A 15,834-nucleotide genomic window follows, 5' to 3' on the forward strand; every position below is an offset into this window, starting at 1 on the left:
CTCTAGAGCTGGTTAAAGTACTGTGAATAAGACGCACCGCACAGTTTCCTTTTGTCTCATCCTTTCATAGTGGATCAGCTATCATTTTTAAATTTCTCACAATGATTTATCTGCTAAATGCAAAATTCAGGGACCGAACAACAAGAATACTTCTGTGCTGTCACATGGGGGCAGTATTGTTCCACACAAACATCAGATGAAATCTGTAACTGTTGGGTAAAACTAATGTATAAATAAAATATAATCACAGAACAAGGCCTCTTGCACGCTGCAGCTTAAAAATGCTCAGTACAGTTTCTTTTTTTTTTTTTCTGAGCTAAAATACAGTCTATTCATTGTAATGTGCCTATGCACACAGGCGCGTAAATGAGCGCCGTGCATTCTTCAGTAAGAACAAAATAGAAAAATCTGCATTTTTTGGACAGTAATTTACACCTAATACGCGCAATTGCGCACAAATAAACGCACACAAACATACTGTTGATCTGAAAATGCTAATTTGCATATTAAAAAAAAACGCAATTTGCGCGAAAATGCGCGCATTTCAATAAGACAAATTTTTGGCTGAAAAGCGGGAAATTGTATCATACTTACCGTAATTTCCCTTTCCTGGTGCCAATCCATGGCAGCATACCAATGATAGAGGTCCGCCTCGACTCCTCCCTCAGGACTAGTGCATAGCATAAAAGACAAGAAGGTCCCTTCCCCCAGCATTCTCCTGTAATTTAGAATACCGAGGGTGGGAGCGTATGCTGCCATGGATTGGCACCAGGAAAGGGAAATTACGGTAAGTATGATACAATTTCCCGCTTTCCTGGTGCCTCCATGGCAGCATACCAATGATAAATAAATAGCTGACACGGGTGGGATAATGCACACACAAAAAATAAATTTTATTCAGACAGAGGACATGGCTAAGCTTAGTGCCTTCCTTCCAAAGTTTACAGTTGAAAGGGATCCTGGATCAATTCTGTAATGCCTGATGAAAGTATGGCAAGAAGACCAGGATGCTGCCCTGCATACCGTCTCCAAGGAGACGTTGGCCCTAGCTGCCCAAGATGCTGCTACAGCCCTCGTGGAATGAGCTTTCACCTGTGTTGGAGGCACCAAATTCTTGGATATGTACGTTTTTTTTTGATTAGCTTCACTATCCAGGAGGCTAGAGTTCTGCTAGTGGCATCTTTCCCTCTATTTTTCCCGTGAGGGATGATGAATAGTCTTTCCGATATCCTAAAAGATTTGGTGGCAGCCAAGTAGGCTTTCAGCACTCTGGCGATGTCTAATTCGTGGCAAGTATCGGAATCCATGTCAGTAAAAACTGGCAATGCCCAGGGTTCTCTTAGGAAAGCTGATGACGCCACTTTGGGGACAAAGCCATGAATCGGACGGATTTCTACCCTATCCGGGAAAAAGGAAATGTGTTCCTCACCAATTCCTAGTGAGTGGAGTTCCGAAATTCTCTTTCCAGATGTTATGGCTAAGAGGAAGACCGTTTTTAATGTAAGATTCCAAAGTGAAATTTGCTCTACTGGGGCAAACGGCTGATCTGAGAGGACCTCTAAAACGAATGAAAGATCCCATTTTGGAAAGGAGCGCCTGGCCGGAGGGCGGATTCTTAATACTCCTCTCAAAAAGGTCATTACTAAGGGGTCTTCTGCCCACCTTCTATTGGATGCGGCCGATATTGCTGCTACCTGAACCTTTAGGGAGCTCAGACTAAGACCCAAATCTAGACCCGTCTGTAAAAAACTGAGGACGTCAATCGTAGAAGGAGAGATGGGGTTGAATCCTTTTCCAGAAGCAAAGGTTTGAAACTTGTTCCAGATTTTATTGTATACTGTGTTTGTGGAAGGCTTTCTTGCTCCTAGAAGGGTAGAGATGACCTCTGCGGAGCATCCTAGGTTTTCAAACCTCTGCCTTTCAGCTTCCAAACCCAAAGGTCCAGCTTGTGGGGATTCGGGTGAAACATCCTGCCTTGAGATAACAGGTGAGGAAAGGAGGGGATCCTCGTCGGCGGTTCCAGGCTGAGATACATGGCTAGAGGGAACCATGGTCTCTTCGGCCAATAGGGTAGAATTGCCAAAACTTGGACTTCTTCCTTCAGAAGTCTTGAGAGAAAACTCGCAATCAGTGGGCGAGGTGGAAAGGCATAAGCCGTCTTGAAGACCCATGGGCATACCAGAACGTCCACTGCTTCGGCCGATGGGTGAGGAAAGCAGGAGAAGAAACGGGTCAACTTGTTGTTGCTCGGAGAGGCAAACAAATCTACCTGAGGATAGTCCCAGAGATTGACTATCTGCTGGAAGATGTGGGGGTGTAGAGACCACTTGTTGCTGTCCGTGAAGTTCCTGGACAGCATATCTGCTTCCATATTCAAAGTGCCTGGAAGATACACAGCTTTCAGGCCGAGGAGATTCTTCTCTGCCCATAAGAGTATTGGCTCCACTTCCCTGAGAAGGGATCTGCTGTGTGTGCCCCCTTGTCTCTGGAGATAAGACACTGCTGCCCTGTTGTCCAGACGCAGTAACACTCTCTGACCCTTGATGATGGAAGTCAAGGCTAACAATGCTTGAAAAGCCGCTCTGATTTCTAGGATATTCGACACAATCCCGTTGGTAGGGAAAGGCCACTTTCCCTGTACCCTTGTCTCCCCGCAATAGGCTCCCCAGCCCTGTCCGCTGGCATCGGACGTAATTGTGATCCATGAGGAAGAGCCGAGGTGATGCGATTTGGAAAGAATTGTTGCATCTGTCCACCAGTGTAGGCTTCTGATTGTTGATGCTGACAGACTGATCTTTTGGGAAAGATGTAGTCTCTTCCACTGTGCCAGAAAGGCTACTTGGAAATGCCTCAGATGCCAATGAGACCAGGGGACTAAAGGGATGCAGGCCGACATAGTGCCTATTAGACTCATGCATTGAGATGCTGTCAGGAAAGAACATCGCCGAACTTGGATCATTTTCTGAATAATGGCTTCCCTCTTCTGAGGAGGCAAAGAAACTGAACTTTGTTTCATGTTGAATAAGGCGCCCAGATAAATCATCTCTTGAGTAGGTATTAACTGGCTCTTCTGTAGGTTTATCAACCATCCCATTTCCGTTAATTCCTGCATTAACATTTCCTTGTGGACTATAAGCTGGTTTGGGTTGGAGGCCAGAAGCAAGATATCGTCTAAATAGTGGTAGACTCTTAGACCTCTCTCGAAGTGGAGCCAGGGATGAGACCAGTATCTTTGTGAAAACTCGTGGAGAGGTGGACAAGCCGAAGGGAAGGGCTTGGAATTGGAGGTGCAATTGTCCCACTGCGACTCTCAGGTATTTTGGAAAGAGGGGAGAATAGGGACATGCAAATACGCATCCTGCAGATCTAGAGAGATCATCCAGTCCCCTGGCTGGATGGCATGGATAATCGTTTGCAGGGACTCCATTTTGAACTTTTCGAGAATAATGTGTCGATTTAGCTTCTTTAGGTCTATAACAGGTCTCCAACCTCCTGTTTTCTTTGGGACCAGAAAAAGGGTAGAATAGAATCCCTTGAAGCGCTCTTCCGAGGGAACAGGAACTGCCGCTTTCTGAAGCTGGAGAGATGACAGGAAATGAGACAGTGCTTGTGCCTTTTGATGGGAGGTCGGCCACGTTGTCTGTTGGAACGAATCTTGAGGAGGATGACCCAAAAAACTCCAAAAATGGCCCCAACGAATAGTCGATAGAACCCAAGGATCCTGGCAGTGGCTTGCCCAGATTGGAAAAATTGTTTTAGCCTGGCCCCCACTGGGAGGGACAAGGCTAAGTTGGCGTCAAAAAGGTGTTGGCGCCTCTTGGGGAGCGGTAAGGACTTTATTTTTTCTGGAATTTAGGAAGGAAGCTTGAGTGCCTCTCCAGGGTCTCCTGCCCTCTCTGGCCTGTTTTGGCTGTCTGTAATCCCGCACATTAGATGGATGGAATCTTGCTGTAAAATGGCCTTGACTTGCGAGCCCTTCCGTTTTGTGGAAGCATGCCCGATTTTCCGCCCGACACTCTCGAGATGGCTGTATTTAGTTGTTCCCCAAACAAATTCTTCCCATCAAATGGAATCTTGCACCAGTTCTGTTTGGATGCAGGATCGGCTATCCATGGTTTAAGCCATAAAGCTCTTTTTGCCATCACAGAATGGAGCATAGCTCTGGCTGAGCAGCGGATGGTATCAATTGCTGCTTCTCCCACAAAATCTGCCAAAATCTTGAGCTCTTCCAGGGCTTTGATTATGTCCTCCTTTGGGACGTCCCGCCTTAATTTCTCCCATTAAAGGGAAATAGATCTGTTTCCTTTTAAGGAATGGAAAATAGGATTTGGATTTTTGAGGAGTGTGATCTTCTACCTCCTCCCAGGCAATAGCTTCTTTGACCGCCTGAATGAAGGGCTGAACCAAGGTATACTGGAACCCAGATGGATCCCGTTCATCTGAAGATCCCACCGAGTCTGACTCCCTGGCTGGATGCTCTACCGGATGTAAAGGAGTAATAGTTGCAGAGGGACAGGGCCTTTCGGTATCTGGAACATGAGCAGAAGATTCGGAAACAGATTGGGTCGGAGCCAATGCTAGCTCTGAAATTGAATCCTTAACCGTCTGTTTGATCAAGTCTACTACTTGTTTGCTTTCCTGCTCCCGATTGGCCGCATAATCTCTCAAGCAGTCCTTGCAGACTAATTTATCCGGGAGGGGATTTGCGCCACAAGCCCAGCATTTCTTCCTGGAAGTATGAGGAGGGGGAGATGGGGAATAGTCCCGCCTCCTTGATCTTGATCTTCCAGATCTATGTTGTGAGGATCGGAATCTATATGGACTCTCGTCATCTCGATATCTTGAAGATTTCTCCGATCTCTTGGAATGGGCAGGGCTGGTGAGAGAGGGAAAATTCCCATCACTCAAAGGCACATGCTCTCTTTTTTTTTTTTTTTTTTAATACTCACGTAAAGTTGGTCCCATACCTATCAGAAGTGTGAGGATCTTTTGCATAAGATGAGTGACTCATGATGGCTTACGAGCAGCAGGGTCAGGAGAGAGAGAGAGAGAGAGAGAGAGACAGAGAGGGAGACAGAGAGAGAGACAGACAGAGAGACAGACAGAGAGACAGACAGAGAGACAGACAGACAGAGAGAGACAGAGAGAGAGACAGAGACAGAGAGAGAGACAGAGACAAAAAATCCCCATTTTTTTTTTTTTTAAAGACAATAGGGATGAAGAAAAAGAAAAGAGAGAGGGAATAAAACTGTCAGACCTATACAAGACAGATACCCATACATACACGCATATACATAGACGCATACACACATACATACATACATATATACACACACACACACACACACACACACACACATACACATACATATATATACACAGCTGCACAACTATACCCACAGATATACCTGTACAGATTTTAAATAAAAATTTACTTTACCTAAGGGCAGGGAAAGGAGCACTTGAAGATCTTCTCATAGAGGCAGATCCCAGCAAGATGCCTCCTTATATCTTTAATTAGGGAAAGGGAGAGCCTAATGGACAAAACTGCTGCTCATAGTTTACTTTGATTACTTTAGGGAAAGCGAGCACTGCTTTCCCCCAACAAACATGGCCGGCGACTAACACACTATACAATTTTCTTTAGATTTTTTCCTCCAGACCTACCAAAACCATATAACATGAGGCCAAACCTAAACACCCCCAACCTGCATGCAATCAGGCAGGCCCCTGCACCACACAGAAAAGACAAATCTAAAGGAAATCTGACAACAAAAGTTGCACAGTGTGTATCCAGCTTAAGAGGTAACTTTTTGGGAAAAAGGACAAACCCCTAAAAAAACGCATTACTACCAGAATATAAGGAAGAAAAAAAATAACAAAATATGCCTAACTAATAACATCATTTAGTGACAGTAACCTGAAAAAAGGGGAGAAATGGAAAATAAGACATTGATAACACATACAGTACCAGTGAAATATATAAATGAAACAGATAAAATAAAGGGAAAACCTGACCCGGCTGTTTTGCAGAAACGACTCATCCATAATTTTCCAGAAACTGCAGACTGCGTTCCTATGAGGAAACTCTGCTTTGACCCCAAAAGATCCACAGAAGGGGTTCCCTGCCTTATTAGTGCTATGAGCGACCCAAGAGCAGGGACTGCGTCTGGGAGAGGCTGAACCCAGCGGAAACTGCCAAACTAAGTAAGGCAGAGGTAGGGACATACTGCTAACTCTTCACCAGTTCCAGAGGTATGAGGAAAAAAAGGAGAATACTGGGGGAAGGGACCTTCTTGTCTTTTATGCTATGCACTAGTCCTGAGGGAGGAGTCGAGGCGGAGCTCTATCATTGGTATGCTGCCATGGAGGCACCAGGAAAAGGAGATGCTCAAACAGGAGTATCGTGTGTAAGAGGCCCAATGGTCCAATGTATTAACCCCATTCGTGCCAAGGTAGCAGTCTTACTGTTTGTCAGCATTTCCAAGTCTTCCACAGATGGGGGCGTGGCTTTCTTCTCGTATGGGATGACTGTGTTCAAATACTGCGTAAAAAAAAGGGGAGGAAATATTAGACCTGATAGCGATCCGAGAACTTTCCTGTCGCCAAACTAGGGTTTATTTTAATGATTTGAGGGATCCTGCGAGCTACTATGAAAAATTATAGACTATGCTGCCTGCACTATTCATTCCCCTTGTGGTAAGTGTAAAGAAAATAATTTGAAATATAAAAGTGCTGCCCAAATTTAAATATCGATAAACAAATAGATAAATATTGTGTATATACTGTATCTGTGAATGTATGTATGTATATATATATATATATAATATTACTTTATAATTACATAAACAAATAAATGTAAAAAATAATAATTCCATGAATGAAAATTATATATATATATATATATACAAATAAATAAAAAGTGATACTATATTGATACATGTATAATCTGTGAATAAATGAGAAAACAGTCCCCAATCACCAGTGCACAAAATTGATGAAAAATTGACAATCCATAAGCTGTAATCGCCTTTACTCTTGTGTGATTTATGTGCGATTTTGGGGAATTATGGATTATTTGCTGCTCTGTGGGTGTGCCTCCCATACAAAAATAATCCTGTGCTTTAAAATCAGAATCAACATACACTGAAGGTTACTACCTTGTATATCCCAAGTGTTTGCCTTGGTGTGCCAAATTACGGATTGTCAATTTTTCATCAATTTTGTGCACTGGTGATTGGGGACTGTTTTCTCATTTATTCACGGATTATACATGTATCAATATGGTATCACTTGTTATTTATTTGTATATATATATATATATATATATATATATATAGATATAGATATATATATATATATATATATACACAGTGTCTTGCGAAAGTATTCGGCCCCCTTGAACTTTGTGACCTTTTGCCACATTTCAGGCTTCAAACATAAAGATATAAAACTGTAATTTTTTGTGAAGAATCAACAACAAGTGGGACACAATCATAAGTGGAACGAAATTTATTGGATATTTCAAATTTTATTAACAAATAAAAAACTGAAAAATTGGGCGTGCAAAATTATTCAGCCCCTTTACTTTCAGTGCAGCAAACTCTCTCTAGAAGTTCAGTGAGGATCTCTGAATGATCCAATGTTGACCTAAATGACTAATGATGATATATAGAATCCACCTGTGTGTAATCAAGTCTCCATATAAATGCACCTGCACTGTGATAGTCTCAGAGGTCCGTTTAAAGCGCAGAGAGCATCATGAAGAACAAGGAACACACCAGGCAGGTCCGAGATACTGTTGTGGAGAAGTTTAAAGCCGGATTTGGATACAAAAAGATTTCCCAAGCTTTAAACATCCCAAGGAGCACTGTGCAAGCGATAATATTGAAATGGAAGGAGTATCAGACCACTGCAAATCTACGAAGACCTGGCCGTCCCTCTAAACTTTCAGCTCATACAAGGAGAAGACTGATCAGAGATGCAGCCAAGAGGCCCATGATCACTCTGGATGAACTGCAGAGATCTACAGCTGAGGTGGGAGACTCTGTCCATAGGACAACAATCAGTCGCATACTGCACAAATCTGGCCTTTATGGAAGAGTGGCAAGAAGAAAGCCATTTCTTAAAGCTATCCATAAAAAGTGTTGTTTAAAGTTTGCTACAAGCCACCTGGGAGACACCAAACATGTGGAAGAAGGAGCTCTGGTCAGATGAAACCAAAATCAAACTTTTTGGCAACAATGCAAAACGTTATGTTTGGCGTAAAAGCAACACAGCTCATCACCCTGAACACACCATCCCCACTGTCAAACATGGTGGTGGCAGCATCATGGTTTGGGCCTGCTTTTCTTCAGCAGGGACAGGGAAGATGGTTAAAATTGATGGGAAGATGGATGGAGCCAAATACAGGACCATTCTGGAAGAAAACCTGATGGAGTCTGCAAAAAACCTGAGACTGGGACGGAGATTTGTCTTCCAACAAGAGAATGATCCAAAACATAAAGCAAAATCTACAATGGAATGGTTCACAAATAAACATATCCAGGTGTTAGAATGGCCAAGTCAAAGTCCAGACCTGAATCCAATTGAGAATCTGTGGAAAGAACTTAAAACTGCTGTTCACAAACGCTCTCCATCCGACCTCACTGAGCTCGTTTTGAAAGGAGGAATGGGCAAAAATTTCAGTCTCTCGATGTGCAAAACTGATAGAGACGTACCCCAAGTGACTTACAGCTGTAATCGCAGCAAAAGGTGGCGCTACAAAGTATTAACTTAAGGGGGCTGAATAATTTTGCACGCCCAATTTTTCAGTTTTTTTATTTGTCAAGAAAGTTTGAAATATCCAATAAATTTCGTTCCACTTCATGATTGTGTCCCACTTGTTGTCGATTCTTCACAAAAAATTAGAGTTTTATATCTTTATGTTTGAAGCCTGAAATATATATATATATATATATATATATATAAATGTATTTATTTATTTATTTATTTTTTCATTCACGGATGACATATATTATAATTTTTACATTAATTTGTTTATGTAATTTACAAAGTAATATTTTATATATATGTGCATTCATGGATATATACACAATAGTTATTTATTTATCTGTTTATCAACATTTAAGTTTATTTTAATGCATTATCTGCTACAGTCTTGAAATGAAACATAAAATTGGATTTGCATATACTATTCTGTATTTTTGGTTTGGTAGCCCTGCAGTTAAAGGTTAACTCCACTTTAGTAGATAAAAATATAGCAAATAAATAATAAAAAAATATATAGCTTATAAAATTGTTGCATAAGCCACCTTGTAATTAAATGATATTAATCTCTTCCGGACCGCCCCACGCATATATACTGCGGCAGGGCGGCCACCCTGGGCATAATCACGTACCTGTACGTGATTTCTAGTTCTGGGTCTGGGTTGCACACGCGTGCGGCAAGCGACCCGCTCTTGCTGTGATTGGACACAGCAGGAGCCAATCGGCGGGTCCGGCAGACTGGATGTTTGCCGGCACCCTGCAATCGTTCCTGAGAGAGGTAGATCGCCGTTCTACAAGAGGGGAAGATGGAGATCTTGTGTTTCTGCTAAGCAGGAACACGGATCCCTGCCTTCCCCTAGTACAAGCACCTCCCCCACACAGTTAGAAAGCACTCCCAGGGAACGCATTAAACCCTTTAATCGCCCCTGATATTAACCCCTTCCTTGCCAGTGCCATTAGTACAGTGACTGCATTTTTTTTTTAGCATTGGTCACTGTATTGGTGTCACTGGTCCCCAAAAAGTGTCACTTAGTGTCAGATTTGTCCGCCGCAATGTCGTAGTCCCGCTGAAAATCACTGATCGCCGCCATTACTAGTAAAAAAAATAAAAATTCCATAAAATATTACATAGACACTAACTTTTGCGCAAACCAATCAATATACGCTTATTGGGATAGCAATATTTTCCAAAAATATGTGGCAGAATTTACATTGGCCTAAAATGATGAAGAAATTAGATTTTAAAATGTTTTTGTTGGGTGTGTTTTAAAGCAGTAAAAGTAAAAAAATATTGTTTTTTTTTTCTCAGAATTGTCGCTCTTTTTTTGTTTATAGCGTAAAAATAAAAACCACAGAGGTGATCAAATACCACCAAAAGAAAGCTCTATTTGTGGGGAAGACAATGGACATCAATTTTATTTGAGTACAGTGTCGCACGAACGCCCAATTGTCCGTTAAAGTAACGCAGTGCCATATTGCAAAAAATGGCCTGGTCGTGAAGGGGGGTAAACCTTCTGGGGCTGAAGAAGTTAAACCAAACCCCCCCCCCCCCACCCTAGCATTTCTGGCCACAGTCATCTTGATTAAAGGCAGATGATTTATGCAGCATTTACTTTCTGGAATCCACCTGCCCTTAGGTCAGGAATGCAGGCAGGAGGGTGTACTTAACTGGGAAAGCCCCTCCTCCACTCCTGAAGACTCCTGGGATGTATGACATCAATTGCCTAGGACTGGAAACCAGAAAGTATTTGAAGAAATGTAAAAGAAAGTTTAACCACTTCTGGACCGGAAGGATTTGACCCCTTAATGACCAGGCCATTTTTGCGATTCGGCACTGCGTTACTTTAACGGACAATTGAGCGGTTGTGCGACGCTGTACCCCAAATAAAATTGATGTCCTTTTTTCCCCACAAATAGAGATTTCTCTTGGTGGTATTTCATCACCTGTGCAATTTTTATTTATTGCGCTATAAACAAAAAAATAGCAACAATTCTGAAAAAAAAAAAAAAAAAATGTTTTTCACTTTCTGCTATATATCATCCCCAAAAAATGTAAAAATCTTTTTTCACCCTCTTAGGCCAATTTGTGTCCTGCTACATATTTTTGGTAAAAAAAAATTCAATAAGCGTGTTTTGATTGGTTTGTTCAAAAGTTATCGTGTCTACAAACTAGGGGAAAGATTTATGTCATTTTTATTTTTTAGCGGGACTGCGACATTGCGGCGGACAGATCGGACCCCTGACTGACATTTTTGACACTTTTGGGGGGGACCAGTGACATTACTACAGTAATCAGTGCTAAAAATATGCAGTTACTGTAATAATGACACTGGCAGGGAAGGGGTTAACACTGTGAGTGATCAATGGGTTAAATGTGAGCCTAGGGGAGTGATTCTAACTGTATGGGGGCGGGGCTTATGGAATGACCATAGAGACCTGTGTTCCTATATAGAAGGATCACAAGAGCTCTGTGATCATTCCAGAGAGAAGAATGGTCAGCTGTGTTTACAACAGCTGACCGTTCTTCTCTCTCAGCGGGGAGCGATCGTGGGTTTCAGGCGGCAATAAGAGCCGCCTGCCCGGTGCATCGGAGTCCCCGCTGCCGAGTGGGGGCGGGAGCGCGCCGGCGGCGGCGCGTGCTTGCCCCCTAGCTGCCGGCGCGCGCTCGCCCCCTAGCTGCCGACGCGCGCTCGCCCCTAGCTGCCGGCGTGCGATCAATGTAGCCCTATGTCAGTTCGCGCAGGAGGGTCAGCCTGCCGCAGTATATATGCGATGGGCGGTCCGGAACCGGTTAAACCCACAAGTGCTTTTTTTACCACTACTATTCCTTTATACTGACTTTTGGAATATACAAATGCAGCAATTTAGAATGTGAATGAATAGTTACTGTAATAATGAATAGTTACTGTAATAATGACACTGTAAGGGAAGGGGCTAACCCAGGGGTGATCAAGAGGTTAAGTGGGAGCCTAGGGGGTGTCTTCTAACTGTGGGGGGCTTGTGAAATGATCATAGAGACATGTGATCCTATATAGAAGGAACACAGGCGCTCTGTGTTCATTTCAGAGAAATAACGGCCTGCTGCTTTTACAACAGCTGCCCTTCCGTCTCTCTCAGCGGGGAGCGATCCCGGGTGCCCGGCGGCAATCACAGCCGCTGGCCCCGTGAATTGGCTGCCTAGTGGAGGCGGGCGCATGCTTGCCCCCAGGAGTGCTCCCGCGAACCGACATACCCATACGTCGGTTCGTGCAGCCGAGCCAGGCTGCTGCGGTCGGCAAGTGGTAAAACAAGTAAATATAATATACCGTCCTATCTATTTACTAATGCCCGCAGCATGAGGATTAAAAATAATAAAAGAAGAAATAGTCATCATTTTTTAATGAGAATACCCAGAATACAATGCTTTCCTATCATAGAGTCCTCTGCAAACTCACCTGCTTTTCATTCCCAGAATTCCCAAACGTTTGCCTGATTCCCGTCTGCAGGATGTTGGAGAGTCCCTCCATGCTGAAACGCTGCGGAGAAACCCAGGACAGGTCAAGATGGACACAGTGAGGTGCGACACACTAAAATACCTGGGGGTATGGTGTAAGCCAGTGTTGGCGAACCTTGGCACCCCAGATGTTTTGGAACTACATTTCCCATCATGCTCATGTACTATGCAGTGTAGTTGAGCATCATGGTAAATGTAGTTCCAAAACATCTGGGGTGCCAAGGTTCGCCATCACAGGTAAGCCATTCACCTACCTTCATGGGCATCTGGCCATGTCTCTCGGAGCGGTTGCTCTGAAGGCTCAGCCCTTTCTCTTTCCTTCTTTTCTTCACCAGCTCTCTGTGTTCCTTCTGCCGGTTTTGGACCTCCAGGAGAGCTGTGATGAAGGAATTCTTCACCTCCTTCTCAAACTCCAACTCGTCCCGTCTTGCCAGCTGCTGCACCAGCTCCTCCGAGTAGTCGCAGATGGCTCGCTCAACGCGTTCCAGCAGTTGGGTCAGCTCCTCTCTGCTCATGTGTTGAAGTCCTGCTGGTTGTCAGAAGGTGGAGGAGAACATTTTCTGTTATACATCATAGAGGTTACTGAAGAAAATTACAGTAGATGGTCCTCCAGTTGTGAGAGACCCAAAACATTGCTGGCAAAAGCAACAGGAAAAAATATGGACCTTTTTAATACAAAAGATCAAAAGCACACCAATGCTCTGATACATATGTTTAAATATAAATCAGGGGCGTAACTACAGGGGTTGCAGGGGTTGCAATTGCAACCGGGCCCCATGCTCCAGGGGGCCTGCGCAGTTCCCTTGTACACCTGGATAGGAGGGGTGGCGGGGGCAGCATGTAGAGAAATCATTGTCCTCCTTTTTCCTCCTGTAGCTGCAGGAGGAAAATGGAGGAGATTGGTTGCTCTGTATGCTGCCCCCGCCACTCCTCCTATCCAGTTCACTTGTGTTCTGCTGTCTCTGGGCCCCTGTGTGCTCCCCCCCCCCCCCGCCATGCTCCCTCCCCTCTCCAGCCAGCAGGGGATGTGTCACAATAGAGAACCAGGAAGGGGTCAGTAAATATGTAATTTACCAGCTCCTTCCTTTTCTGAATGGACAGAGTCATAGTCAGTGACAACGTAAAAAAACTAAATAAAATGATAAAATATAATACAATTAAAATACCAAAAAATAAAAACTACTGACACCAGTGGGGGAACTTCCAGGATCGCAAAGGTCACACTTGCGACCGGGCCCTGGCATTCCACCACCGTGGGGAGGCCCCAAGATGGCAGGAAGGGGGCCCACTGCAGAACTTGTGAAAGGGTCCCGCTGTGGGACCATAATAAAGGGCACCGCAATGCCCCAGAATCAGTGGGAAGAGCCCCAGACTTAAAGGCAAGGGCCCCGGCCAGGGGTTCGGGGGGCTCTTCATGGTTTCTTGCACCGGGGCCCAGAAGGTTCTAGTTACGCCTCTGATATAAATCATAGTAATATCCTTGTGCCAGAGGCCTAACTAGAACCTTCAGGGCCCCGGTGCAAGAAACCATTGAGGGCCCCCTGGACCCCTTCCCTTCAAGCCTGGGGCTCTTCCCACTGATCCTGGGTCCCTTTACTCTCGTTGCGGTGCCCTTTATTACGGTCCTGCAGTGGGACCCTTTTAAAAGTTCTGCAGTGGATCCCCTTCCTGCCATCTTGGGACCTCCCCACGGTGGTGGAATGCAAGGGCCCGGTCACAAGTGTGACCTTTGCGATCCTGGAAGTTCACCCATTGGTGTCAGTAGTTTTTATTTTTTGGTATTTTAATTGTATTATTTTTTATCATTTTATTTTATTTTTTTACAATGTCACTGACTATGACTCTGCCCATTCAGAAAAGGGAGGAGCTGGTAAATTATATAAACTTTAAACATATTTATCGGAGCATCGGTGTGCTTTTAGAATGTGTACCTTTTAATCTTTTGTATTAATAAAATATGGAACTTTTTATGTATTTTTTTTTTTTTGCTGTATTAAAGTGGAACTTTACCCATAACAACTTAATAAAAAATAATGCTCTTTAGCGAGGACCATACATTGTTGCACATTAATAATTATGCTACCAAAATTAGTGTGTGCTGTAAACTGCCTCCTGCATTGCTCCTGTTTTTTTTTCTTGCTGACGGCAGCCATTTTGCTGAAACCCAGCAAACCCAGCGTATGCAACCGTTTTTTTAATTTTGTTGTTTTTCATATGTTTTAGTCTGGTTTTAGAAGGAGAAGGAATGTCTAATATATGTTATTGGGAGGTGTTGCTGACGGGGCCAGAGCCGAGAATTAGCTTGCCCTGGCACCAATCCCTTCTTTTGGTTGTCCAGAGTCCCAGTTATGTCTACTATTCTTTACCCTACCACTATGGCCCCCCTGACACTGATCTCCTGGAATGTCAATGGGTTAAACTCCAAAATTAAGCGTGTCCTGGTCTTTAAGTTCCTTTAAAAATATAGCCCGGATATCTGTATTTTGCAAGAAACACACTTGGTTGGGAGTAGGATACTTAGCCCTATGAGGCCGTGGGTAGGACATTATTATAACGCCAGCTATATCCAGTGCTGTATTTTGGCCTAGGCCAACAAGGCCCAGGCCTAGGGTGGCACTTTGCAGGGGGGCAGCAAAAAAGCCGCCCCCCCTCCACCTGACATTCTATTGGCCACTGGTTGCTAGAGCCGCCACCCCCCCTTCTGTCTCTCTCACTCACCCCCCTCTCTCTCTCTCACTGTCACCACCCCTCCTCTCACTCACCCCCTCCCTCTCTCTCACCCCCTCCCTCTCTCTCACTGTCAACCCCCTCCTCTCTCTCTCACTCACTCACCCCCTCCCTCTCTCTCACCCCCCTTCTCTCTCTCACTCACCCCCTCCCTCTCTCTCACCCCTACTCTCTCTCTCACTCACCCCCTCCCTCTCTCTCACCCCCCTCTCTCTCTCTCACTCTCATCCCCCCTCTCTCACCCCCCTCTATCTCTCTCACTCCCTCTCTCTCTCCCTCCCTCACCTACCCCCCTCTCTCTCTCCCACCCCTCTCGTGAGATCTCAGGGGTTCATGCTGGGACTTGTAGTCCTTCAATTTTGGAGAGAGTCACATCCATTGAAAACTAAAGAGTGGGCAAATTTACTTAGGAGGGGGATGGGGGGGTCGCCCATTTTTAGTCTTGCCTAGGGCAGCACAAACCCAAAATACACCACTGGCTATACCACACATGCCCGAGGGGTTAGTGTACTTATTCATAAAACTCTGCCTTTTGTCCTTCAGGACCTGCATCTAGATCCCGAGGGTAAATTTGTGGTGATACATGCTGTAATTGACAATCTGCCAATGGTCCTGGTGGGCCTGTATATTCCTCCATTGGCCACGGTTGCTCTCCTCACTAAGGTGACACAGCTGATTGCTGCTTACTCTGCTGCTGCGGTCATTTTGGATGGGGATTTCAAAATGGTCCACTGGCCCAGTGTTAACCCCAGATATGGCAACATACTCCCCGCTCTCCCGTTGGGCCGCCACGTTTTGTCTTATTGATGTGTGGAGGTGGAAACACCCCTATCTCGTGGATATAC

The 15,834-nt window shown here is 44.4% G+C and overlaps 1 protein-coding gene across 5 annotated transcripts in view; it reads right to left on the reverse strand.

The window, feature by feature from the left end:
• Window positions 1-15,834, reverse strand: part of FEZ1 (fasciculation and elongation protein zeta 1) — a 139,411-nt gene that overhangs the window by 12,464 nt on the left and 111,113 nt on the right. For 4 of the 5 annotated variants that reach the window (XR_014225964.1, XM_082273334.1, XM_082273333.1 and 1 more), the window contains 3 exons: window positions 12,517-12,791; window positions 12,204-12,284; window positions 6,469-6,544 (listed from right to left, as the gene is read on the reverse strand). Coding sequence is in view for 4 of the 5 variants with exons in the window: in XM_082273334.1 (XP_082129460.1) it covers window positions 6,469-6,544; window positions 12,204-12,284; window positions 12,517-12,791 (432 nt within the window). In the remaining variant the exon portion in view is untranslated. The remainder of the gene's footprint in view (window positions 1-6,468; window positions 6,545-12,203; window positions 12,285-12,516; window positions 12,792-15,834) is intronic. The other variant, XM_082273332.1, reaches the window with a different exon arrangement.

This window comes from Pelophylax lessonae, assembly GCF_965119305.1.
Source record: "Pelophylax lessonae genome assembly, chromosome: 12".
Taxonomy (NCBI): domain Eukaryota; kingdom Metazoa; phylum Chordata; class Amphibia; order Anura; family Ranidae; genus Pelophylax; species Pelophylax lessonae.